We start from the raw sequence: 26,477 nt of genomic DNA on the forward strand, positions 1-26,477 counted from the left end.
GGCTTGCTGAATGATCGCTGTTGTGGTGTGCTCTACTATGGTTTATTCTGGATTTCTTGCTGCGCTTGTTGTTTTGCCACTCTTGGTTGACGTTCCGAGGCCCACTGGCACATGCCACAGTCTGGATCTCCACGATATTTCAGTCACATACGGGTCGAGCAATTCTATGTGAAGATTCACTCTGTATCACCGTTCTTGAACGTTTTGAACATGTAATCGGGTTATGACGACCGCCTTCCATGGCCATCTAAGATTCGGTGGCGGTAACTGGATCACATACACGTGGTTGCGGTGCTATTGTTCTTCTTCTTCTTCCAGGTTTCCTTTTCCGTCCGACAGCCTTGTCTGTGTCTTCCACGCCCCTCGCTAACGCACTAGGTCTGTGTGGCGCACGAACTTGGGGCTTTCTCTGTTCTTCACGACCTGTACTGCTTCTGTTGAAAAGTCATCTACCAATGCGGATGTTACTAGGGCTCAGTTGCCAGGACTGACATCACTTAGGCCGCCTCCTGTCTAAGCTGCTCTTCAATTCCCGGGCAACTGTCAGTGCATACTGTGAGCCTAAATGATAATCTCCCTCCTCCCTTTTTTGGTCCTTGCACTGCATAACGCCTTCTGTTGTTGCCGAGTATTATCTGATCGCTTTGCGATTTACCGGTGTTTGCCTCTTGTTCTCTTTCTCGCCTGTCCTGGCACACGCCACAGACCAGACAAGCACAATTTGTCTTTCCCTATTCGTCTCACACAAAAACCTCTTATCGATTAGCACAACCCCCGCCACAACGGCTGTGTTTCCTGGCCTATATAAAGTCGAGGAGAAGGATGATAGGCAGCAGCGATCCTTCCCTTCTCTCTTGACCAGCACCTCCTCCGTCTGACCTACCGAAGTACTCTATATGTCTGTGAGTCACCATCGTGATGAAGGGCTGCATCCTAGTCCTTCGCTCCCGCGGACCGCTGAAGACATTGAACTGGCCCAGGTTAACGCTGGCTCGCGGGGAGAGTGAGTCATTTCTAGCTTTGATAACCCACTTCTTGTTTCGGTTTGATGTTCCTTCTTTACTGATCCATATACGCTTGCAGATTGCTTTCGCGAGGGTCAGCGCAGAAGCCGGACCCAATTTTAGATATTGTCTGCCCAATCATAATCGTAAGTCTATTCCTCATGTCCTTCGCCATGTTCACCTTTCCCAACATCCCCGTCTGTGGACCTGCATACGGTATCGCTCCTCTGACACATTCACGCTAACGTCTTTTTATTCATACACAGGCCCTAACAAATAGCATCGCACTCCTCGTCATTTATAAATCGCCCACCACGGGAGAAAGCCACAGGATAGGACTGGACCAAGGCCCCGCGTGCCCCGATCTCGTCCTCCGCGAATCCATAATAGTCTTTCCTTCGCTCATCCAGCTTCTGGCTGTCACACCGCCGTTCATGTATTCAGCCAAGTACGTGTTATGATTAATCCCTACCCATTTCCTTCCTTTCGTTCCCCTCGACGCTTATCTACCTCACCTCACCTCACCCCACCTCACCTTTATCTTATTATTATGTTTCGGCTCAAAACTTGCGTCTTTGACATTTCCAGGCCTCTTTGCAAGAACGCATACTTTCAACTCGTCGTGGCCGTCTTTTACGCGTTGGCCTTCGCCTCGAACGCCGACCAATATCGGGTCGAACGATCCCAGGGATGCTCCGATTCTGGTGATCTCCTACGTCTAGGGTATGCGACGATGGTCTTCAGCGCGGTTATGGGCTTTATCCTCTTCGTGAGGAGCTGCTTCAACATCGTGCGTTTCATTTCCATCTTCGCCTGTGTCTCTCCGGAAATCGTGCAAAAAGGTGGAAGTATTGAGCTGATTTTGAACTCTTGGATTGGTTAGTGGCCTGCTTTGCGTGGACTTCTGTTGGCGAGTGGGGCCAGGGACTGAAGTATAATTATAGGCGGATGCGCTTCGGTACTGCTTAGGCACTACTTGGCGCTTAGTGGATGACTGAGTCCAGATTCTTGTGCTGATGTCTTAGCTCGAGCTTGGTGCTTTCTGTGGGCTTCTGCGTCGTACTTGGAGGTCTAGTCTTGTGTGCTCCTTTAGCATGTTGCGTTGGGGCTTTTTGTGTTGGTGGTACTGGTTTTGAAGGGAATGGAACGCTGAATTGTTTTGACTGATTCAGACTTACACCTGTGAGCTTATATGGATCTTCGTAAGGCTGCCGCACTCTGGGCTTCAAGTTCTGTTTGCAGTCGCTGTCTTCCTATGCGTTGACACCTCGAATGCGTCCAACCTCGACGAGCCGTTCTCGACTTTTCGCTGCGGCCGTCACAAAATCTCAGAAACTCTCAGTCTAGGCGAACTACATTAAGTATTGAAGGTCAGTGCGTTCGTCTTGTATGTGATCAGCCGGCACAGCTTCTTTGCTTTCGCCGCATACGGGACGAGAACACATACGCCCGGCCCATACAGTAAGGTTCGTAGCATGCTTGCTTATCTCCCTCCGTACTTTCACGCTCTCCATTCCGACACTTTATTCAATCACGACTCATTTCGGACTCGGACGAGGCGGACTTTCTATAGCCATGTAGGCACTGCCAGCCCGAAGGTCACCGTGATCGAGTTGGCTTTCAAAGTGCGTAACGCAGCTATTCACAGAGTCAAGCGAAGGCATGACTGCGAGGAGCACTAACGACTGCATGGTCTGATTCCCCAGGTACTTCTCTGAATCGCACTCCGCATATTCCACTGCCCGAGTCTTCTTGTTACCCCTTCATTTAAGGATCATTAACTTCTTCTTCTTCTTCTTCTTTGCGTTCTTCTTCCCCATATTTTTTCGCAGCCACCTGTCCAGACAATAAGAGGCCCACCAATTACATTGAAACTAATGTGAGCGCCAGATTCTCAAGCTCATGCCCAACCCACCTCTAACTTTATTTCTCATCTCCGAGTCTTCCAACTTAAAATCTCAGGCCCTTCTACTTCCACTTCCATAAATTGAAGTTCGAACTTTGTCGCCTTGGATATGATGTCGATGTCGATGTGAAGCCTCAGAGAAGTACATAGGCTCTGAGCCACAGGCGTGTTCTATCCGAGTCCTGAGACTTGGAAGACGTCCCCGTGGTCGTATGCTCACTTCTCAACTCTACATAGGTTCTCGAAGCCGTATAAGTACAAAGCGTGGCCGTGGGCAAACTTTCGCAAAACTACTCATTCTCATCTGCCCCCGCGAGTCTAAAACTTTCGGGCGAGCTGGCTATGGGAGGTGAGTCCTTTTTATCTTCCAGGGATGTCATAAGTATGTATTTCCGGTGGTCTCGGAGAGTCGGGGATGAAATTTATCTTTTCATAAAGCCGTCAATTGAATATCTCAATCACTTATTTTGCAGCTTGTTGGTCCCGGAACCTCGAACACCGATAAACTCTCATGCGCGCAGCGCACGGTACAATCAGTCTCCAATTATTTCCGCCGTGTGCTTTGACTCAGGCTGTAAATTTCCCGCATTGATCATGATATACATGTGTAGGTTCATGAATCATCACCGCGACGATGGATGAAGATGGTCTGCGGGTTCTTATGCACAGGTGGACTATTCATCCCACGGGCCATGATGGACGAAACGCATTGATTTGGTGTACGCAGTCGGTATGTAGAGGATGAGGATGTTGTATATTGGATCCTGATGTCGAAGCTCGTTTCCTTGAGCGATTCGACGTTAGCGCCGCTGCTCTGAATCACAGGCTGTTTGTCCATCTGAATCGTGAGGCTTCCAGGTTTTTTTTGGCATCACGACGAGCCTGAGGCTTCGAGAGCGCTCTTTGACTGGTTTTGATGGCATGGAATCTTGACTATACTGTAGTACCTTCGTGATTTCGAGGCCACCACGTATACATATACGTTGATTCTGCAACGGAAGATGTCACGGTCGCGGTCACGGTATCCAGGCTCTGAGGGTGTTCGTCAACGCCACCCGCGTTTAATTTCCACTGAACAACTAAATGGCTGTATGTACGGTATTCTGCGTCCATTCATGAACCTTGCGGGTCTAACGCGAGTATATATATCTGAATCTGTGTGAATGCCAATGCGTTGGCCATGGCCGACGGAACTCGTTAACGACAGTCACTGATAGAGTTCCACCACCTCCCACCCAGTTCCAACACCCGGCGCTCAGCGCTCCATCCAGAACAAACGCGTCGACAAAGTCTCAGCCTTCAGGCCTCTCACTGCAAGCGTGTACATAAGCTACTGCTCTTGGCTTCGAAGCTTCCGAGGATGTGCTAGCTGGAGATCAGGAGGGTCCCATGTGAACGTTTTGAACCTTGGATAGCCTGAGGACAACAATACCGTGCGTGTGAAGGATGGGGCATGAAACGCAGGGATCAGATTTCGGTCTCACAGCCCCTTGAAGCTTGCGTCCTGGGTGCTTCTGAATCGTCCGAGCCTGAGTCGTGATTCGGAGGCTGCATATCATATCATAGGATAGGTTAGCGTTGCCGTAGCCCTGCTCAGTGCGATATAAGTTTTTGGGTTGCCCGAGCTTGTGGGGCACGGTGATGAGGAGGACGGGGCCACCAATGGAGTCGCTGACAGATACTTTGATCGGAGCGGGAAGACTCAGGGCCCCTATCCCGCTGCAGCCGGCGGTAATTTGCACTCAAAGCGCTTGTGGGGAACCTCCGCGGACCGGGGCCGATGCCGGGGGAGGTTATCGAGAGGGAGTTGTGTGGTACATAACGGCCGTGTCCTCGGATGTCTTGTCCTTCGTCCCTTCTCGTCTCTTCTCCTTAGGCCTTGGCTCATCGTAGGCCTTGGCTTGTCGTACGTGTACTCTAGGCGGACCCCATTAGTTAGGATTGTTGAAATGCCTCGCCATAGTCGTACTTCGCTTGACTATGATCCATTGACGGCTGCGATCGCCCCACCGAGCGACGAGACGCCAGAGCAGCGCGCGAAGAGGGAGCAGGACGAAGCGGAGGCGCAGAGGGTCAGCGATCTTATTGACGAGCAGTTGAAGGCGGAGAGGGCAGCGTTGAAGAAGAAGAAACCGCCGATCAAGGTTTTGCTGCTCGGGCAGAGCGAGAGTGGTCCGTGTACTTGCATCTTTGTTTGACTTGAATCCCATCACTAACTGTTATGATTCATACGGACGTGTATATAGGAAAATCGACGACAGTCAAAAGTATTGTCTATCTCTCTTGGCTGTATTTAGATACCCAGCTAACAATGACTCACACCTCGATCCAGATTTCCAGCTTGCATACGCACACAATGCCTGGCTCGAAGAACGCGCCTCCTGGCGCTCCGTCATCCTCCTCAACCTCGTCAGATCCGTAAACACAATCCTCGACATCCTCGGAAAAGAAATGCACTACGTCTCCTCACCACCACCCTCGTCCAACCTCCGCCTCCCACCCACCTCTCCCACGTCCTCCCAAACCTCAGACGAAGATGACGACGACGAAGAGGATGAACCCGAACGTAACCTCCCTGCTCCTCTTCCCCGTCGCCCAGGCTCCGCATCGCCCCCCGCAACCCAACAAGACATCGCACTCTACCAAATGCAAATGCGAACACGCAACACTCGCTTCTTATTCACCGAAAAACATCGTCTACTCCAAATGCGTCTGAAACCCCTCCGTCGTGTACAGAGGGATTTGGAACAACTCCTTGGTGCGCCTTCGTTCGTCGAAGCGGACGATTTGCGCGGACCTGCGACTCCGTTTGCGAGTATGGAAGGCTCGTCACCCTCCTCTACTGTATCGTCGAGAAAACGAATGAGTCAGTCGCACGAGTTCGTGGTGAGGTCGCGGAACGGGTGGAAAGGCGCTTTGAGACTGGGCGGAGACGAGGATGAGAGGGAGAGAGGGGAAAGAGGGAAGGGAGGGAAGAGGGGAAGGGATGAGAGGAGCGAGGAGACGATGGGTGTGATTTCGGGCTGTGGGGAGGATATTAGGGCACTGTGGGCGGATCCGATTGTTCAGGAGGTGTTGGCGAAGAGGGGGGTGAAGATGGAGGATCAGCCGGGGTTGTGAGTTCGTCCTTCCTTCCTTCCTTCCTTCCTTCCTTCCTTCCTTCCTTCCTTCATCCTTCATCCTTCGTTGCGTTCCAAGAGTTGGCGGGCCCCACGTTCTGATTCTGCGCTATTGTAGCTTTTTGGACGAAGTCGACCGGATCGCGACGAGGGATTATGAGCCGTCGGACGACGACGTCGTTAAAGCTAGGCTACGAACGACAGGCGTGCAGGAATATCATTTTTTGTTCGAAAAAGGTACATCGGCCTTCCCCTTCCCTCCACGATCCCTTTCCTTCCCTCCACAGTTCCTTTCCTTCCCTCCACAATCCCGCCCCTCCACAATCCGCCCCACCCCTCCATTCTCCTCTATCATACGAGTTGCTCCATCCTCCATCCTCCATCCTCCATCCTCCTCTTTCCTCCCCGATAAGCCGTGCGTTCTGACTCTGACAAGGTACGCCGTTTGCAGGTAGTGAAGCGGGCAGGGAATGGATCATGTATGATGTTGGGGGTGCGAGATCATATGTACGTCTGTTCATGTCCTTCCCTGTCCTCGTGTGTATGAGGGGATGAGTGGCTGATGGAGTGATGGTTTTCATCAGCGATCCGCGTGGTATCCGTATTTCATGGACGTGAACGGTACGCATCTTTTCTTCTCACGCCGTGTTCTTTCTTGTTTCGACTGATACACCGACGAATCATTTGTGGGGGAATGCGGAATCCAAAAGCCATCATCTTCCTCGCCCCGATCTCCGTGTTCGACGAGCCGCTGGCCGAGGACCGCAAAGTGAACAGATTGGAAGATAGCTTTTTGTTATGGAAGGCTGTGTGTTCGTCGAGGTTGCTATCCAAAGTGAGTTACACCTCGCACCTCGCGCCACACACGCACCACCACAACATCCGCCATCCGCCGTCTTCCTTATCCACCTTTTAACATTCTCACTTAACGCCTCACCTAACATTCTGTGCCTCCAACTCACATTGTGACTTTGTTGCGAACGATCCAGGTCCAACTCATCCTCTTCCTCAATAAGTGCGACCTGTTGCAACGGAAACTGAAACGGGGCAGTCAGCTCAGGCAGTATATACCGACTTATGGAGACCGGCCGAATGATTTGGCTAATGTCGCGAAATGTGCGTGTTTTTCCCTTTCCATTTTGACCTGTGTGAATGCAAGATCGGACATCCGTGTTGCGAGATCGTTCGGATGGAGATTGATGGGTTGGAGTGACTGACTGACTGATGCGCGGGACTTTGCGTATGTGTGTAGATTTCCGCCAGCAGTTCCGGGAGATGTCAAGGAGGTATTCGCCGGAGCAGAGGAGCTTCTACTCGTTCCTTACTTCCGTCGTCGTACGTCCCTTTCCCTTCCCTTCCCTTCCCTTCCCTTCCCTTCTACTCTCTCTGCCTGCCTTCCTCCCTTTTCTTCCCTTCTCTCTCCCTACCTTCCTCCCTGCCTCCCACCCACTATAGTCTCCTCACAGGTAGTCTTAAACTAACATCGCGGACAATATTTCAGGACGTGAAATCGACCGCGGTGACGCTCGGAACCGTCCGTGAAGGCATCCTACGCAACCATCTCGCCAATGCGGAACTTATCTGACAATCACAGTGATTAGTTCTCTGCGCTGGTCCTCCTTTCGATCTGTTTTTCTCATTGATAGGTACTGTGGGGATATATTGACGGGTACCCCACCCATCCGTTTCCCTCCGTCCCCCTTTTTTTAATACATCACTTCGTTTGCGCTACGCATCCATTTTGTTTTTGTTGTTGATTTTTTTTTTGACTCGTTGCTTTTCGACATCTTTATTATCTACTCCCCTGTTGTTGTTGTTGTTTCCGCCTATCTATTTATCCGACTGCCTGTCTATCTATCTTGTTTGCTACATCTACGGAATCGGCCTTGTGTTTACTTATGATATGTTGTACGCGCTCTGTCTCTTACCTACCCTACCCTACGCTCCTGTTTTCGTTTCTGTTCTTGCCATTACCTAGTCTCAGACTGTTGTACGTCCTGTCTCGTTTCATTACTTCTATTCCTTACTGCCACTCCTGCCACTCCTACCTTGCTTGATCCTCACTACGGCCTATAACACTGTTACCCCTTCCGCTTACAGTTACAGTAGGCGCTAGTGCTCACTATGGACTTGAACTTAAATTATGATATTCTTTTTCTCTGTCTTTCTAGCGGAGTTGTGAGTTTGAGGATGTATCTCTATCTATCTCGTATATACGATGCTGGACAAAATACATTGCTTGCTATGGCTCTGGAACTGTGATTGGAGATTGGAACGATCGTGCAGATTCAAGTTCGTATCTACGCTCGCAAACCTGACGAGGCCTCGGGCACGGGGACCTTGCAAATTCAAGTCATGTCGATATTGCGGTAAGTGAGGTACAGTAAGAGACTCGAGGTTTGATTTGAGTTGGTCATCTCACGAATTCAAATATTCAAAGCCTGAGGGGAGATGAACGATGTCATCCGAATGGGAGGCATTATTGGGCGGTCATGAGAGCACGCGTGATGAGGTGTTCTGGACGTGGTATGTATGCATGTGAGTAAGTAAGTAAGTAAAGCAGTAAGTAAGTAAGTCAGTAAGTACTGTGCAAGTGCGTATATACAAAAAGTGAAAGGAGAAGAAAAGGATACAAACGTGGTACGTGGTAATAGTACCGATCTGAACATATAAGCCTGAAAAGGTCGTCGGGTGTCGTGTGGAAGGGCTCTGTCGCTTGTATTAGCTGACGCGAATGATGAGTGATTACTATAAAGGGTGGGTGGATGGTGTCGCCGTTGGTCGAGGATGGAGGTGGTGAGGGATAAGGGAAAGTCGGTTGAGGTGGAAGTATATGAAGTAGGAGAGGGGGACGAGGGAGTTGGGAAGGAGGAAGGAAGGAGGAAGGAAGGAGGAGGAAGATAGCATAGGCTCGTGATATCTTTTGACTTTAACGAGTCTGATCATGGATATGATGGCCGAGCACGTACGCACGGTCGACGGTGAAAATGCTAGACGAACAAGGTGGGAGGCGGTGAGGAGACGGGTGAAGAGCGACGGTAAAGAGGTCGCAGTGCGTGATTACAGACAACGACAGGTCCTACTGCCTCTTACTCGCTTGACCGACGACTAGCCGCACGGATCCTCTTCCCATAACTACACGAACGAATCCCATCAGCTCTCATCCCAGACCTCTCATCCTAACCCTCTCGAGCACAAAAGAAAAGAAAAGGCACTCACAACATAAACACATACGGAATCGGCATCATCACACAGGACACACACGCAAGCAGCGTGCTCGCCCACCTCGGGTTCAGCTTGTCGTACATCTGGATGACGAACATCGGCACGGCGGCACCTGCCATGGAGCGCGCGAAGGTCTTGGCTGCCATGGCGGAGGCGACGTATTTGGGGAAGGAGTCGACGATGTAGGCATTGGCCGAGATCTGCACGTCACGACATATCGAACGGACCGTTGAATTGATAACGAATGGGAATGGTGTAGAGAAGTTGGCGTACGTAGATCGAGACCATGGACCATCCGAACGGTATACCGCTCATCATAGGCCCCACCCAGCTCACATCCTCGTAACTGGTCCACGCAAAGATGAACAGAGAGATGGGCAGCACCGCACAACCAGCCATCCTACACCGATTATATTCAGACATCTGCGCTCCCCAACTTCGAAACAAGGGTGGAAAGTGGAGCTTACATGGGCGGAAGACGCGCTTCGGGGCCCCACTTCGGCGCCAAGCGAGCATAAAGCCTGTTGAACCATTGCATCGATCCCATAGCGATCAAGATGCCGACGAGGATTGACAAGAAGCATAGACCAGTATCGCCGGCGTCGAAACCGTGGAGCCCTTCGAAAACGATGGGGTATGCCTACTCAGCCGCATGCGCAGGGAAAACTCAGATAGTTTCAACAGACGGGGTCTATAAATCTGACTTACGAAGAAGAAAAGGTAGAGTAACATGTAGATCAAGCTGAGGTAGATCGACATGAAGATCAGGATGGGCTCGGTAAACAGCATCTCTAGTCCACCGTAAACAAGTCGGACGGCGTTAGCAAGTCAGATCGAGGGCGAAGGGAGACAGGAAAGAAGGATAACGAACGGAAGGGGCGAATGAGCGCTGTTCTCATCCTGTTTCCGAACGTCACACCAGCCTCTGCAATCTCGCTCCCGGACAGGTACGCCGAGTTTCCAGTCTCCTTGCGCAGACGTTCGGCACGACGACGAAGGAGCCTGATCATGAATGAAAACATTTAGCTTCAACATGCGAGAGGGAAATAAGGGATACGAACACAACAGCGAAGGTCTCAGGGACGAATAACGTCGTGATCCAAACACAACCGATGAAGATGAAAAGAACCCAGTAGATCCACCGCCAGCCGACGGTCTCTCCAATGAAACCGCCGATCAGAGGGCCTAAAACAGGGCTGCACAGAAGGAGAACGTGAGTACTAGGCTACTCTTGCTATCCAACTCAACGCTTACCCAATAAAGATGACGGCGGAGAAAACAGCCATAGGGGTACCACGATCCTCTATAACCGTGGCTCTGGTCAGACCTAGCGAGTACTACACCACGAAGAATACTTACCGATGTTCCATATGTCGGCGACGGTCCCACCAACGTTGGTCATGGGTGCAGAAGCGGCTAACCCCGCGAGAGCACGCCCTACGAGAAGCGTGGCGATGTTCTTGGCCAGTGCTGATGGCAGAGTGAATACTGAAGCGGCAAGCAGTCAGGTCCCATTTCGAGGGCGAAGGGAAGAGGTGAAACGTACGGAAATACAGCCCAATAGAGATCATGTAGATTGGTCTCCGTCCGAAGACTTCAGACATTGGGGCGTAAATCAGAGGCTATCAGAGTTACAATTAGTTCAATATATTTCACCCGCAGGATGCTGGAGAGTAACTTACTCCGACTCCGAAACCAACGACGAAAAGAGTTACGGCGAGGTTACCAACAATCTCTGACATATGGAGGTCCTCCTGTGGGCCTGGAAGATCTCCAGTGATGATAGCAGAGCCCAAGGCAACGCAAAGACAGAGCGACGAGACCGAGATGGTGATTGCCCTGCTCATGACGGTAAATATACGCAGGAGATTCGCTTTGAGAGAGGTAAAGACTCGCCATTTTTTGAGCTTAGAGAAGTTCCTCGGGTTGTGCGGATCTTCGTCGTCCCAATCCACGATCTCATACTCCTGAGTTCCCTTCTCTGCGTCCGACTCCCTTACCTGCTTCTCTGATTGAGCCTCCGTGAGGGTGGCCGTCGACGTCTTTGGATGGGTGGGGTAAACAACATGACCATGCGTGTTATCGTCGATGTCGATGTCCGGGACGATGGCGGGCAAGTCAACCTCGTAGTTATGTTCATGGTCGGGATGGTGTGGGCGCTGTTCATGAGAAGCCATCTCTAAGTATAGACCGGGAGCGAACAAAGAACGCAGACAAGAAAGGGCGAGCACTACTGTACGAGCCTCAAGGACGAATAGTGGCCCGCTTTTATATTGTGGAAAAAAGAGAGGCCATAGAGGATCACTCCCGGCTCAACTCAAGAAAGGAGGGAGAACTGGACCTGCCGCCGGAACAGAGATGAGCAGGATGTGGCACCCGTCGGTGCCACACGCGGTGGCCAAGCGGCAGCCTATCGCAATATTGCTGGCTGCGACTCGGCATCCACAATCCAACCGTGCTGTGTGACTTCAGCACCAACAAGAATCATTGCGTGCCACGAGCAGTGCATATCACGACTTCGTCAAGTGATGTGTGCCCCATGGGCCATGGTCTATGTCAATGCTTTTGAGTCTGCCTGTCACGATCTGCTCGGATGTTCATGTACGATATTATCTTGCGAGAGCCCAACATGCTGTAGTCGCGGAATAGTTTGTAGGACATCACAAACCGACTCCGGTAGAGATGCTTGACGTACGAGCATGATTGATAGGTATGGGTCTACTGTAAGTGGACCGGGTCGGCTATCGTCCCTCGCCGAGTTGAGGCCTGCAGAAAGTGCAACCCTGCAAGATAAAGCAAGCCACCACAGTCAGCAGTGAAAAGATGGAGCCCACAGCGCATCGTCGACGTCCGCCAAGCATAATTAGCAGTTCAGAACCAGCAGATCACAGCAAGGGACAGTCCTCTCCTAGTCGTGGAACAGAGATGTGCCGACAGCGGCTTCAAGATCCTGAAGCGGAAGCACTATCAGCTGCGTTTCTCTTTTAGCGCGGCGCCGTTTCCTCTGTACGAGTCAGAATGAAAGTTATTAAGAATCTGAAGAGTTCCAAAAGATTTTCTTGACCATTGTAAGAGACTTTGGGTTGACTTTGGGAAAGCAAGAACGAAGAAGACTTGATCCCCGGCTGCCAGTGACGTCACACCTGACTGCGGTCACTGTGACTGACGCGTTAGGTCACGCGTTTGTCCCAACTGTAGTTACGAAGAACTTTTGTTTCTTGTTCCTTTCACGGCATCGTACGCCACCATTTGCGGTCAAGAGCAAGTCTTGGGCGCTGGGACCACACAGGTACAGTCCAATAATAGACTCTGAAGTAAAGTAATCGACGTTTTGACCAATGATCAGCATTAAGTACTTACCTTCCTGCGACAGATACAGAAACTCCGTCACTGTCTCTGAGTCGTATCCTACTCGACGAGCACCACAAAGTCGATTTCCTCCGCGCAGAAATCCAAATCTAGCAACGGCTTCTTTCGCACATTCGTCATGCGCGCTGCTGAAGGGATCCAGTGTCGCATCAACCGCCTTCCTGCGGAGATCCTATCTAAAATCTTCCTACACGCCTGCGATACATCGACGCTTTCTCAACAGCCAAAATTCTACGTGCAAGTCATACCGCTCTATGTTCAACCTATAGACATATCCCATGTCTGCCAGTACTGGCGCAATGTCGCACTCGCCAACGGTCGTCTTTGGACGTTCATGGTCGTCTCAGATATGCACCGATACCATCTCGACCGTCTCGATGCGTTCATGCACCGCTCAAAGCAGTCACCTCTGCACATCTTTATCTTGTGGACTCCCTCGTGGAATCGACCAGATTCGGACGATATGGACTGGAAAGTTTTCTTTCAGATGGGCGACCATCTGGTGGGAAAGACTCTCAAAAAGCTCGTTACCTCTAGTGATCGATGGAAGTCGTTTGAGATTGCAGTGGAGACACCGTGGTTGATGTCTAGAATCCTCGGAGAAGTCAATGAAGTGACTTCACCTCTGCTGACGGACGTATCCCTCCACACTACATTATATAATGGAGAAGACGTTGACGAGTGGGATCCCAGTCTGGCCAACCATAATGGGGTTGCCTGCTGCTTTCCTTTTCCCCTATGCGACCTACGTACCATATACTTCGAGGGGACAGCGCCAGATTGGACCCGAGATTCGCCTTACCGGAATCTTCAGTCGCTCAGACTCGACAATTTTAACGAGGAAAACGCCCCTTCCGTTCCAGCTTTTCGTCGATTCCTGACGGCTTCTCCCGCACTTGAGGTTGTCGTTTTGCGAGACTTTCGCTTCAATTTTCACGTTCATAACTATATCCTCGATTACGACGGTCCTGTTGTGGAGTTGCCGCTATTACGCCATTTATCCATCAGCGGGCTCCGGCCGCAAGATGATCAAGCGCTCTTTGCTCACCTGCGTATCCCCAACGTAGAAATCATGGATCTGGGCTGCGATAGATTCGATGGGATTTTGTGGGACTTCACCGTCTCCGGGCTCTCGACCACTTATCCTGATGGGTCATCAACGCTCGACTCCGTCCAAGCACTCCGAATAGGCCGAATACAGCGCCGGTCTACGCTCCTTCCGTACTTTTTCAGTCGCTTGATCAACCTCCGTGTCCTCGTCGTTGAATGTATTCCTAGAGGGTCTAGTGAGGAGCTTCTCCTCCCTCTTCAGCAGTACTCGGAGGCCTTGGCGACCTCAGCCTTCGAAGACCATGAGTCGAATGTAGCTCATCTCCCATTTTTCACGACACTCGTCTGCCCCGGTATCGCCGCAGAAGAACTCATGGGCTTTATTACCGCCAGAAAAAGAGCCGGCATCCCACTTCGACACGTATTTGTCACAAACGATACGGCATTTTCGGATAGCGACAAGGCACGGATTTCGAAGGAGGTTGAATTGTTTGGAGAGCTCTCGTCTTCGGAGGGAGGCCATGCCGATATCTCGCTGGAAGACTTGCTCGATGCGCATCGTAGAGCGGAAGGGAACGGTGGACGGTTTTGTATATCGTGCTGAGCTTGGGCTGAAGGTTATCAGACAGATTCTTTGGTGTGTCACGGTCTTCCCTCATGTCTTTTAAACCTCGTCTCATCGTTCTTTTGCAGAGAATGGCATGGAAAGTATGGACAAACAGCTCTTCAAACTTGTGTGGCAATATAGGATGGAAGATATAGATTCCCACTCGACTTCTGGTCCCATAGTGTCCAGGTTTCATTTACCTGTTTCGCCAATATATATCTTGACCTTCTTTGAATAGTCCCTTCAAGGTCACTCGTTTCTCTACCAGCAGCGTTGTCGACGGAGCGTTTTCAGTTCTTCTAGAGCCCAGTTCAGTCTTCTTCCCTCTGCCCACTCATACAAAACGCGGGGCACGCATGATGCTCACTTCTTTTCGACCGACGACCAATACGCACCTCGACTGCCTCATTTTCACTCCCGTCTCTACGAACAAGTGGTAATCTATCCAATACGCATTGCACCGCAGCCCGTTCTACCGTCTGCCCCTTTGTATGGAGTCTCTTCGTCGCGTTCGCCGGCGGAGATCGAGCGAACCCATAGTTGTAGAAGACGGTGCAGCCAGATAGGTGAACGAGCAGGGGGCGTTGAATGGAACACGACAAGACCTTTGCCATCGTCCATGGCGACGAGCTCAAGTACCGCGTCGCCAAGACGCTAGATGACCTCGTAAAGAGGGCGAGGATTCACAGTGCGTCATTGAATACCTGAGTTGTTTCGCTTTGTCCACATTATCGATCGTTGCGTACAGTGTCGTAGAATCGATGCTCCAAGCGCACACCGTGATTATGGGGACAAATATGTCATTAACGAAGGCACTGGCAGCGTATTACGCTACGATAAGTATTCGGGAGATATTCGGACGGGGATGACTTGGCAACGATTCTGTACGATACGTTCGCGCTTTCATCAGTATTGAACGGTCGCACATAAGATAGCAGAAACGAGGCCTTACCAAGACAAGGGTACGACAATGAGTCGAGCATCGTTCCTCTATGTGTCTACTGGCATTTCAAGCCGTCGGCCGCGGCCACGCAATCTGGGAACGCGAGGGAACGACCAGGATTCAGTTTGTGCATCGCGAATGAGAAGATATACAGCAGTCAAAGACTTACGGCCCGAGAAGATCGCACCATGCTGGTCACACTGGTCCAAGGTGTACTTGCACGGATGGCCAGGCGGGTAGTTGTTCTTGTCATTACACGCAGACACTATATTTGAAAACATCAGTATCTCCACGTAGGATGAAGGATTAGTTTGAAGCGTACGGGGGTCGCAGGCGATAGCGCTGACTGCAGGTGCCATGAAGAGGAGCGCGGAGGCAAGGGTGAAGAAGACAGTGGAGAACTGCATTGTGCTGACGGTAGTTGAGGTTATTGTTTGTGAAGTAGATGGAAAGAGTGTTGTATGAGGTTGATGAGTCGGTGAGGACGACCATGAAGGCTTTTTATAGGAGTCTAAGCCGCTTGCGTAACCAGTTTGATTACCGTAGAGTAAGTAGACGAGTCGCTCAGGTATCAACGAGTCGTTGTGTCACCCCGTGAAGGATGAACTTGTCTTCTGAACCTACCCTGTTCCTGGATGCTGTATGACACGCGAAACTAGTAGGGTGGACTCATTCAAAAATAAAACGTACTCATTGGATGACATATAAAAAAAAACTTGCTTCTCGAAACCTGAACAGCCCCGGAAGCGTTTCCGTCATGATGGAAGCGACCTTCGTGTTGAGCGTCGTATGAGCTGGCAGAAGCAGAGACCGAGCTTTCTGGTACCATAATAACGATGGAACAGCTTCTCATTAACGCGCCGAGCACTGTAATAGAGAAGAAATTACCGTTAAATAACGATCGTACAAGCAGTAGAAGTCGATGAACAGCCTTCAAGAACAGCCAAGACGGACAGCCTAGCCGTGACGTGCAGTCATACGTACACGAAGTGCACGGTAGTAGTTGACACAAGTCCAGCTGCCTTTGCCAGTCAAAAGGTCATTCAACGAGGAGGGCGTATCTCCAGGAAGATACAAATTCAAGTCGCGCCAGCTTGAAAGTCATCTCGGGCTCCGAATCTCTCAGAGCTGAAAGAGAGGTTTCGTCAAATTTCCACACCATCGAAGTTCTCAGTGATGCTATCATACGGGTAACATTTGACTTCTCACCTCCCGTCTGTGAAGGTTATAACCCAGTGAGGTGAATACGTAGCACGGCGCGAGGAATAAAACGGTGGGCCTGAAATCTGCGCATTCAGTAGGGGGGCTTCAGTGATCGTCGACGTAGAACTTGAAGACGGTGAGCCTCAAGGCTCTGATGGCTGTCTACGGCGCTCGTACACACACCACCAAAACGAACACGGGTTGAGAGTCTACTCAATCGCCTCGGGATCTTACTAGCTCATCCGTCCATATCCTACTCCAACAGGTCATGTTGGGTCGCAACACGGAGTGCAGCTACTGAGCCTGGTCCCCGACGTACCATGGAGCTCGCCCAAAATTGAGAAAGCCTAACATCGATTCTGTGTCTCTTACCGCGAAAGCAGAACGAACGGCCGCTAGCTCCCACTTGCCAAGATAAACGCCTGCTTGAATTACAGGCGCGACTTCAACGTTGCCCCATATCATGTCAAGATACGACACCAAAATACAGACCATAAACAACGCAAGGTATAAATAAGCCCGAGCGTCAGTCGGGAAAGCTTCGAGTCCGACGAAGCGTTACCGCCCCGTGAGACGAATCTCGAGCCACCGTAGTGGAGGATATGTGACGGCCGCGAACGCAGCAGCGAGCTATACAACGTCACAAGAAACGAGGAAGAGATCAGTTGGTGTTTACTGTGTATTCGGAGATCGCGTTGGGATGACTGACCTCGAACCCAAGGTCGGCGCCTTGAGTCTCGCTTCCTGCGAGCCATGATATCGGTCCAGTATACCAGACCTGCCGAATGCGCAATGAGCAACGAGTTCGAACGTTTGGAAGAGAAAAAGAGACAGGGCTCACCTCCGCCATCCCAACAACCGCCCCCGCAACCCCACAACACCCCGCCACAACGCCCGCCACCCCAACCGGCAACCTCGTGGGACTATCCCAATGATCCAAATCATACCCGAATCCCCACCCACTCCTCCTGAACAAGAAATGTTCCTCCGCGACGATGACGATGAAGAACGCCGTCCAATAGGATAGGATGGCCAGGAAATTGGATAGGATCTCGGAGAAGTGTTCGCGGCCTGCTACGCCGGCGACGGTGTAGCCTACGAAAATGAGGATGGTCCAGAGGAAGCGGGGGACGAGTGCGAAGGGACGGCCGAGAGATTGGATGGAGAGGGCGGCGGAATAGGTGTTTGGGATGTTGTTGGCGCTGCGTCCATGATAAAAGGGGATTAATTAGTAAAAGCGTCTGGTACCAGGTTTGGAGGGCTGGGATGAGAGGAATGGAGACGAACACAACGGAGAAGGCGAGTACGACGAGTAAGAATTTTCCTCCGCCTTTCCAGGGAGAAAGGACTTGAGCGAGGAGACCACCTGTGGCGTCGGCAGCGAAGGCATCAGTGTAAGCCGGGTCTGTAATCGTCATGAGTGCGGCGCCCAAGATCTCAGCGAAGCAGATTGCTGTTCGGATCCAGATGAGAAGGGGTCAGTGCGAAACTCATACAGGGGTGAAGGCGCGCATGACTTACGGATCCAGAGGCCAAAGAAGGTCAGGATGAAAACACGGTACGAAGAGGTCTCCACGGGAAGGCGACAATTGTAGTCCGCTGCGACGGGTGCCCACTGAATGGATTGGAGAGTGAATATAAATGAGTTGTTGGACTTCAACTATGGTAAAAGAAGAACGTACACCAGAGAATGATCCAAAGACGATACCGCCGAAGCTGATGATGCCCGCAGAAAGATCGCGGCCAGTAGGTTCATCAGCCTTCGCAGCGTTGATGTCGAATCCGGCCTTCCCTCCCAGTCCCCACAAGAAGAGCATGACGATGAAAATAACCTGCAAAACAATTAATCGAGTCAATCTAACCGGTAAACTACAAAGGACCAAATGAGAGGAACTTACCATCCAGGCATATCTTTCATAATAATGTACCATATGATATCCAATGAAACAAGGAATCAAACTGCACACCCCAACGATGATGATCCCTACCACAAGTGGCAAGGTTCCCGGATTGATGCTCGCGAGTGTTTGGCCACCGAGAATAACGGCGGTAGTGGAGAACCCGAGTTGGGTAAGGATATTGAGGATGGAGTAAATCGTGCATCCGACGTAACCGGAACTAAAACGAGTGATGATCATGGTACGCAAGCCGGTCTGGGGCCCTAAGGTGGCTATAAATGCTGTGGCGACAGCACCAAGAGCTCCGAAACACATGATAGTAGCGATTGCATGGCTGTAGGGTCAATGAAGGGTGGGTTGAGTTGATGCTTAAAAGACTGGAAAGGGGGTCTTACGGGAGAGTCAGGTCGTAGTATTCCTGGGCGAGCACACCAATTGGGATGGTGGTCAAAACCGTGTTTACGGACCTGGAGAATAATAAGGATATTGGAATCAGTAAGGATGCTCGTAACGCGAATCTGAGAAGAAATAATGGAACTAAATATCGCGTTGTCTAAGATGATCTTGGCGGTTGCAAACACTGCAGATCCCCCGCAATCAAGCCATCGCAAGTAACTCACGACTCACAAAGATACTCAAGTGCGAAGGATCGAACTCGTTCACATACTTTCTCAACTTCTAACAGAAAGGTAGGACGGCCCACTCACCACCACATCAACAGATTGTTCCACGCGTGCTTTCCTTCACGCTGGTCCTCCGGCACCCTCTCCACACCTCTCGCCTCCACACCACTAGCAAACACCTTCGACAAAACTGGTCCCAAACGACCGAATCGGTTGATCAACGCAGAATCCGGATCCTTCTCTGCCAGGTGAACGGTGTGGAGCTCTGCCGGAGATGGAGACTCGTAGCCGCCCTTCTCCTTGTCCTCGATATCGTACTGCGATGCCATGACCGAAAATTCCTAGGAAAAACCCGTCAAGAATGCTGAGCGGAGGCCTTCCAGTCGAGATGTCGTCGAGAGAGATGACGGTCAGGAGAAGATCCGGCGCGCGACTTTGAGGATTAAAAGTGAAGGGTGCATATGGCGCTGCACCGTTATCGGCTATCTTTATATTTAGCGCGTCCTTGCGGGGGTCAAAACTGCGTGTTTGGGCGGTGGCGACGCTGTGCGTCATTCGAAAAGGACATATGTCCAGAAATTACCAGAGACGAGCATTTCTATCGCGAGACCAAGGAAAGCATAAGACGCGATCTAAGGTTGGGAATAGAAGATGATGGCGTGAACCAGAGCGAACGCTTGGCGAACGCGATGCACGTTCCACAACGGATGATTTCCTAATTAGTCGAGTGTTTTTGCCATGCCACACGGACGCCACACGAGGTTGTAAAAATTGGGTTGGTTTCTTCCCCTGGCACATGTTCTGCATTCATATAGATAGCACTCTTTTATGAATTACGTAGTAAGTGGGACACAAAAACAGAGCGAGAATCGTCGTTTAGTATGTACATGAGCATCGCGAAAGATAGAAACACTCATAACGGTGACGGCAAAAAAGGAAGAGCAGCGCTGCTCAGTATCCTGGATCCAGTCTTTATATCTGTGTATTTCTGTTAGATCTCGAAGGCTGACAGGCACGAAGAAATAAATGTAACTCACCTTCCCTTTCACGAGCATGAGTCCTCGGAGCTCGAGCTCGTCATAGCAAACCGAAAGGATCGCCGCTATTCCTCCACTCTAAGATACGCCTCCAGCAAGTCACCTAGCGAAGCATCGATTTGGCCTTCCTCCGACGACGGGAGCTCCTCCAAGACCTCCACGGTCCTTGAAGTTGAACCAACAACGCTGCTCGAAAACCTCGTATCCTTCGTGACGAATACGCGTTGGATGGGGACTCTAGACGCCGTTCTCTCTACGACGAGGTAATTTAGCTGTCTGTAGGAAATTCCGGGACATACGAGCGTCGTGAGAAGAGGAAGGTGCGGTGTGGTCTGCACATGGACCAAAAACTCTTCCCATCCATCACTAGAGAAATCGACAACGAGGACTCGAAGGTTGGACAAGCGGTGGAAAAAGGACGGGAGAAGTGAAGAGTCGCAGAGCAAATGACCTATTCGGAGCACCTGAACTGAGTCAAGTGCCGATGTCGATGAATCGGGATAGGAAGCGGAGAGTAGGGAGACGGCTGTATCCCACGGACCATCATGTCGTTCCTCGCAGTCGAGATCCATGACTTTGACGTTCGGAATGCGTAGCTGAGTAAACAATACTTCGCCATGTTGTGGGCGGAGACCGCTGATACAAAAGTAGCACAACAGAGGCAACTCGACGAGAGGGGCGCTCTCAGTACCTCCACGCACGGTGTTAAATCGACAGGTCCGTAGGGCGAGGGCTTCGAGGAGGGGGAAGGCGGCCAGAAAACGCATGAATTCAGAGATGGGCATGGCGACATAGTCAAGCGTGAGTGATTGGAGATTCGTATAGTAAGGCGTACGGTCGGTGCAATAAGGTGTATGGTCGATCCAATTCGGCGACGTCAGGGAGAGATACAAGCTCCGCAGGTCGCATGCAAGAAAGGGAGGACATCCTGCCCATTGCTTACTATTGGCTATTTTGGCCTTCCAAACGGACTGGACGTCCGAGCCTTGGTAGAATGTTGTGCAGAGAGTTACATCTCTCAATAGGGGAGCATGGACTGTAGAAAGTCTCCTTTGAATGCGGGACATCAACTGTGCAGTTTCGATGCTGAGATGGAATGACGTCCATCGATGGCTAGAGTGAATGATTTGTTCTAAAGTCGTGGCCACAAAAACATCGCTCATCTGGGAGAAATGCTTCCAGTCGATGGCGTCACGATCTGGTCGATCATCCTCCGTGGGAGACCACGAGATGAAAATGTGTAGTGGTGACTCCTTCGAGCGCTTTACAAACGCGTCGAAACACTCCAGATCATGCTCGTGTCTGTCTGAGACGAATATGCACGTCCAAAGAGGGGCACAGGCGAGTGCGACATCGCGCCAATGACGGCAGACGTGGGATAAGTCAATCGGTCGGCTGTATAGAGGGAGGGCCTCTTGGAAAGATCTCGGCCGTTCAGAAAGAGTGTGTGTGTCGCAGACGAGTAGGAATATCTTTGAGAGGATTTCCACAGGAATAAGACCGATAAGACAATGCGTCGGTGCGAGGGCGGACATGAAGAGGAAGCAGTTGCCGTTGGACTATCGCACGAGATACTTGGAATGTTGAGGGTCGAGGTATCACTGAGAGGGTGTTCGTCCTCCAAGAGGTGGAAGCTACACGATAACGTGAAGTAAGTGACTTGTCAGTCAACATTCCAACTTGAGCACTGCGAAATGAATGAGATTTTCATACATAGCACAGGCTTATACCCTGGGGTTTAAATGGCTCCCTTCAGAGTCTAAGATATTGGTATATATCACACGTAGAGGAGATCGGTACAACGCGGATGGAAGGCGGTGGAAGGCGGGAGAGGGACCTAAAACGGCGTGGGCAGTGATTGGGTGGTGGTGAAGTTGTTTGTCCTTGTTAGGATCCCAAGCCGACAGCCTCGTGCGTTCTTTCCGAATTCTCGCCGACTGCCTTTCTTGCAACGCCCATGACCACGTCGTGACAAGCTCGACTATGGTCCAGACATGTCAGCTCTTCTCTCACTCTGTATCTCTTGGGAGTTTATTTAACCGTCTGCTCCTAATGATCTCCAAGTCCTTCGGTGTCGAAGAATCGGTGCCTGCATGTATGCTGGCGAAATCATCTCAACCGCACTCCTCCGCTCGAACGGTCTTCATTGGAGTTCATGTCTCGTATGGCAACTGCTCTGTATTTGCTCCGGAAATGCTGTCTTTGAAGCCTAGTATCCCGATATCGACATTCACGGCCTCTGCTAACGTTCTCGTCATGACCGAGTGCTCTGCGATGTTTTTCCCGTCTTCGAACCAGGTTGTTACAGGTGCATGCTCATCTTTCCTATCCAAAGTGATTTCGGATTTTTTTCGGCAATTAATATATCACGGCTCGTCTTGTTCTAGCCGGCGCGACTGACGACTTGAAGTCTGTCCTCAACGTCTGACTAGTTTGTGAGAGGATAAAGCTCGGCAGCCGCTCCCATCCACTTCAAAGTGCCATGCTTGCTCTTTGCTTGGAGCATGCTGTACCATCTCTCGCGATGTATCCGAGCCTAGACTTGAGATATAATTGGGACGAAAGTCATTGGGACATACCGACTTCTTCTGCTCAAAAGCTTCGTCGCGCAGCCATCGTTTACCCCAGCCCTCTCAGCCCTTGTTACTATCGGCCATGTTCTTCGGAGCGCTTGCTCTACTCTTTGTCGGCGCCTTTGTCGCTGCCGATGATACTGTTTACGCGCCTGGAACTGGTAATCTTGCGTCTGGATGGGAAAATTGGTCTTGGTCGTCCACACTCGACTTCGCCTCCACCGCTGGACCCGGAGCCGTAGAATCTATCTCGGTTAACACGACAGCTTGGGGTGCGCTCTCTACGTATGCCGAAACCGCATTCGACAACAACTATGCTGGTCTCCGATTTGATATCTCTGGAGCGCAGCCTGATGTCTCCATTTATTTCTCTACTTCCTCCAACTCCGATGTCTCTCCTTCTCTTCCGTTGGCATCTATGAGCAACTTTGTCAACGAGAGCGCCTGGACAACGATCACTCTGGACTTTAACAACCTTCCTGGAAACGAAGGCGTTCTTGCCACCGACTCTTGTGAGTGGCTATCTCTTTTTTGACCATGAAAAACAATCTTAGACTGTTGTCACGACAGGGAACCTCATCAATTTCCAATGAGGTGCGAACGGTGCATCATACTTTATCACGAACATTGTTCTTCTCGATGGTAAGTCACCACTTTACCAGCGAATACCCACACTTACACTCATGAATCAATACAGAGATCATCGTGACGCCGATATTTCTGTCTGCTGAGCCCCTGGCGGGGGACGTTCTCGCTGTCACCTCACAGGGAGACGTCGACTTCTCTCAGATCTCGGCCACGCTCAATGGCAAAGACCTAACGTTGAACAAAACTGCCACATTCTCCCCTTCGGACACCCCGTCGCAGACCATATCATACTTCACTCTATCCAGTCCACTCTCCTCTGGTTCCCTTCTCATCATAGCCGGCACCAACACCACCTTCAACTACACCATCCCAGCGCCCTCCTACGGTACCATCAACATCGGAAACACAAAGGACATATCCCCTTCGATCTATGGCGTCAACTTCCCTACGGATGCAGACTACATCAAACTCTTGGGCGTCACCGTGAGCCGCTGGGGCGGCAACGCCGTCACGGCATACAACACGAACGGTACATTCACAAACGCTGGCAACGACTGGTACTTCGAGAACCGTATCGCCGACCCGATCGCCGACCCATTCCTGCAGTTCGTCTCGGAGGCTGGAAGCAAGAGTCTTTTCACAATTCCAGCGTACGTCTTGAGAAATTGTTGTTCGTCACGAAGACGATTGACTCTCGGTTAGGCTTGACTGGGTTGCGAAGGACAACGTCTCATACTCGTACTCTCGTACTGTTTATCCTGGTACGTTCTTGGGCATGTATTACTTTCAATATCTGACGTATTGCGTAGACCAAGAAGCCTACGATCCTTACAATAGCGATGCCGGAGATGGTCTTCTCCCGAACGGATCCTGGGTGACGCCACCGCCACAAAGCAACGCATACACCCCTTGGAACACGTCCATGGCAGCGGCGATGTTGACAGCGATGCCAATCAAGCCCGATATCATCACTGGTGAGCCATGTGTCTATATCTTGCTCTGTATTCTAGAATTGTGGTGCTAATCAGGTCACAACATTGCTTGTAGTCGACAACGAAATAGAAATCGCGTCGAACACACACCAAGACATGCACCCCGACCCAATGGGATATGACGAGGAGCTCGCCCGCGTCATCGCTACCGCCATCATGGCAAAAAACACTCTTCCAAGCGTCGAAGTCGCTGCACCTTCCACCTGCGCCTGGTGGTACTGTCAGTCATTTTCCTTGTTTTATATTCAGGGTATCATTTCATTAATGGGCACGGAAACTTCAGACTGGACGAGCAGCATTGGCTACACCGACAACGCTGCCCACAATAACGAAGACTTCCTCCCTTGGTTCCTTGCCCAGATGAACAACGCATCGACACAGGCCGGTACACGCCTCCTCGACTACCTCGATATTCACTACTACTTTGCGGCGGATACGAGTGCCAATGACGCTGACGCGAAGGCCCTCAGGCTCAGAATGACCCGTTCATGGTGGGGTACGAATATTCTTCTGCTAACTGCTCGGTTTTGGAGTATTCGACTGATGGAATGGCCATGCTCACAGACCCAGAGTACATCGATGAATCATACATCGGGACGTCCGTTCCCGCTCAATGGAGCGAACCAAACCCAAACGCCGTCGTTCTCATCCCACGTATGCAACAGCTCATCGAGCAATACTATCCTGGAACCAAGCTTTCGGTATCCGAATGGTCTTCGACAGACGATACAGACATCACTGGAGGTCTCGTCACTGTCGACTCCCTCGGTATCTTCGGTGTCAATGGCCTCGATCAGGCGACTTACTGGTCTCAGCCCGACCAGATGGGACCCATAGGATTGGCGTATTGGCTTTACCGAGGGTATTTGCGCTCTGTTTGATTCATGGATCTAGTAGAGCTCAATGACATGAACTGAATAGGAACGGTACATACTTCGGCGACAAGAGCGTGCAGGTTAACATGGCTGACAGGAACGAAGATGTCCTCGGCGTCTACGCCAGCACGTCCGATGGAGAGAAGGTAACGATGGTCATCGTCAACAAGGACGTCGTCCCGGTCAACCTCGCTATCTCCAACATACCAGCTGGGTCTTACTTCCTTCGTCACTTTGGTGGTGATGCCGGTGTGGCGAAGTGGCAGGTGAGACTCAGATCTGAGCCTTCTGCTTAACTGTACCCTTCAGCTGACCCATTGCGTTCGTAGACGACGATAGATATCGATGCGAACAGCAACTTTGTCGTGCCGTCGTACACAGCTGTGTTCTTCCAGCAACAGTGAGGCACAATGTGAAGAGGCTGCTTTTCCTGTGGGCTTTGTGGCGCACCGTGTATCCTTCCGGGTTTGATAATTTTAATGAATCATGACTTGGCGTCGATGCGGGTAACCGTATGATAGAGGAATTCCGAAAGCATTGACCAGGATTCCTGCTCCTTATCGGTCTCATCGTAAATGATTCCAAAATCGCACAACTGACCACCGTCAAAACAGCATGATCTATCAAACCAAGCAACAATCCGGGCATTCTTTCCATCATCTTCCGACTTCTCAGTATTGGTGTTGTTGACATGAGGAAAACGGAACTTTGCCAACCTTCGACAGGCGCTGCGGCCGCTTTGTGTCCCGACATCCTGTGGGGCATGTCGCTGTAGCTCACCATGTCAGAATATGACAAGGATGAAGATTCTCATAGTATGTATCTACACAGATCTGTGCCCGTGCTAGCCTTCGAAACCCGAAATGCCGAACAAGATATAATATAATAGATATCGGTACACAGAGCAAAAGCGTCTGTTAGTTTCCCCGAAAAGGGTACTAGTCTCCTGGGCCACGGAGAGGCCGACGCCGGGAGCAAGTTCGTACTGAACTATGCTCCCTATACCAGGAGAAAAAAAAAGAAAAGGGGAGGGAGGGGTAAAAGGGTGAGTCGGGAGTGGATGGATGCGAGGCTGATCACCGGCACCCACGCCCGACCCGAAACGAACAACGCTGTACGGCGTGTCCGTGGCCCGAACCAAACTGTTTATTCGGTGCGATCATGCCTAGGGCAAATTACTCACCCGTCCACAGCTTGGAACGAACCAAGAAGGAAAGGTTGAAACTGCTTATTCGGTGCGATCATGCCTGAGGCAGATTACCCACCCGTCCACAGCTCAAGAACTAAGCGAACGAACCAAACTGCTTATTCGGTGCGATCATGCCTAAAGCAGATTACCCACCCTTCCGCGATTTGGAACGAGCGAGGAGAAGGAAAGCATGGTGTTATTGCTGCCTCGAGGAGGCAGAATATCCGCCCGCTGCCTGGTTCGAACGAGCGGATCGAGCCGTGAACAGTAGAATCA

The 26,477-nt window shown here is 51.0% G+C and overlaps 8 protein-coding genes across 8 annotated transcripts; 4 read left to right on the forward strand and 4 right to left on the reverse strand.

Annotated features, from left to right (window-relative positions):
• Positions 1-896: 896 nt before the first annotated feature.
• Positions 897-1,935, forward strand: STEHIDRAFT_163183 (uncharacterized protein; the record flags this gene model as incomplete). The annotated part of the gene is made up of 5 exons (XM_007310856.1): positions 897-1,003; positions 1,084-1,150; positions 1,271-1,452; positions 1,593-1,794; positions 1,888-1,935. The coding sequence occupies 5 exons, from the start codon at positions 897-899 to the stop codon at positions 1,933-1,935; spliced, it is 606 nt and encodes a 201-aa protein (XP_007310918.1).
• Positions 1,936-4,770: 2,835 nt separating this feature from the next.
• Positions 4,771-8,093, forward strand: STEHIDRAFT_105968 (G-alpha-domain-containing protein). Its single transcript, XM_007310857.1, has 10 exons — positions 4,771-5,082; positions 5,157-5,177; positions 5,243-6,026; positions 6,148-6,266; positions 6,481-6,536; positions 6,614-6,650; positions 6,740-6,864; positions 7,019-7,145; positions 7,282-7,364; positions 7,531-8,093. The coding sequence occupies exons 1-10, from the start codon at positions 4,860-4,862 to the stop codon at positions 7,612-7,614; spliced, it is 1,659 nt and encodes a 552-aa protein (XP_007310919.1). The 5' UTR covers positions 4,771-4,859; the 3' UTR covers positions 7,615-8,093.
• Positions 8,094-9,118: 1,025 nt separating this feature from the next.
• STEHIDRAFT_68810 (MFS general substrate transporter) lies at positions 9,119-11,431 on the reverse strand (the record flags this gene model as incomplete). The annotated part of the gene is made up of 11 exons (XM_007310799.1): positions 9,119-9,164; positions 9,249-9,454; positions 9,528-9,654; positions 9,722-9,894; positions 9,963-10,045; positions 10,126-10,256; positions 10,316-10,450; positions 10,509-10,557; positions 10,614-10,742; positions 10,801-10,876; positions 10,937-11,431. 11 exons carry the CDS (start codon positions 11,429-11,431, stop codon positions 9,119-9,121), a joined length of 1,650 nt encoding a protein of 549 aa, XP_007310861.1.
• Positions 11,432-12,741: 1,310 nt separating this feature from the next.
• STEHIDRAFT_172924 (uncharacterized protein) lies at positions 12,742-14,277 on the forward strand (the record flags this gene model as incomplete). The annotated part of the gene is made up of 1 exon (XM_007310858.1): positions 12,742-14,277. The coding sequence occupies one exon, from the start codon at positions 12,742-12,744 to the stop codon at positions 14,275-14,277; it is 1,536 nt and encodes a 511-aa protein (XP_007310920.1).
• A 1,001-nt stretch (positions 14,278-15,278) lies between these two features.
• Positions 15,279-15,630, reverse strand: STEHIDRAFT_163187 (uncharacterized protein; the record flags this gene model as incomplete). The annotated part of the gene is made up of 3 exons (XM_007310859.1): positions 15,279-15,316; positions 15,393-15,488; positions 15,546-15,630. The coding sequence occupies 3 exons, from the start codon at positions 15,628-15,630 to the stop codon at positions 15,279-15,281; spliced, it is 219 nt and encodes a 72-aa protein (XP_007310921.1).
• A 1,212-nt stretch (positions 15,631-16,842) lies between these two features.
• STEHIDRAFT_105973 (purine-cytosine permease) lies at positions 16,843-19,446 on the reverse strand. The gene is made up of 9 exons (XM_007310860.1): positions 19,032-19,446; positions 18,720-18,791; positions 18,325-18,658; positions 18,109-18,258; positions 17,948-18,041; positions 17,714-17,879; positions 17,268-17,628; positions 17,136-17,204; positions 16,843-17,056 (listed from the first exon to the last, which is right to left on the reverse strand). The coding sequence occupies exons 1-9, from the start codon at positions 19,274-19,276 to the stop codon at positions 16,985-16,987; spliced, it is 1,563 nt and encodes a 520-aa protein (XP_007310922.1). The 5' UTR covers positions 19,277-19,446; the 3' UTR covers positions 16,843-16,984.
• Positions 19,447-19,770: 324 nt separating this feature from the next.
• Positions 19,771-20,575, reverse strand: STEHIDRAFT_126246 (uncharacterized protein). The gene is made up of 2 exons (XM_007310861.1): positions 19,985-20,575; positions 19,771-19,925 (listed from the first exon to the last, which is right to left on the reverse strand). The coding sequence occupies exon 1, from the start codon at positions 20,554-20,556 to the stop codon at positions 20,050-20,052; it is 507 nt and encodes a 168-aa protein (XP_007310923.1). The 5' UTR covers positions 20,557-20,575; the 3' UTR covers positions 19,771-19,925; positions 19,985-20,049.
• Positions 20,576-22,639: 2,064 nt separating this feature from the next.
• On the forward strand, positions 22,640-25,416 carry STEHIDRAFT_163190 (uncharacterized protein; the record flags this gene model as incomplete). Its single annotated transcript, XM_007310862.1, has 10 exons — positions 22,640-23,069; positions 23,152-23,199; positions 23,255-23,795; positions 23,848-23,906; positions 23,955-24,119; positions 24,193-24,357; positions 24,421-24,633; positions 24,702-24,999; positions 25,059-25,278; positions 25,342-25,416. The coding sequence occupies 10 exons, from the start codon at positions 22,640-22,642 to the stop codon at positions 25,414-25,416; spliced, it is 2,214 nt and encodes a 737-aa protein (XP_007310924.1).
• Positions 25,417-26,477: the final 1,061 nt, after the last annotated feature.

This window comes from Stereum hirsutum (assembly GCF_000264905.1).
Source record: "Stereum hirsutum FP-91666 SS1 unplaced genomic scaffold STEHIscaffold_22, whole genome shotgun sequence".
NCBI classification, from domain to species: Eukaryota; Fungi; Basidiomycota; class Agaricomycetes; order Russulales; family Stereaceae; genus Stereum; species Stereum hirsutum.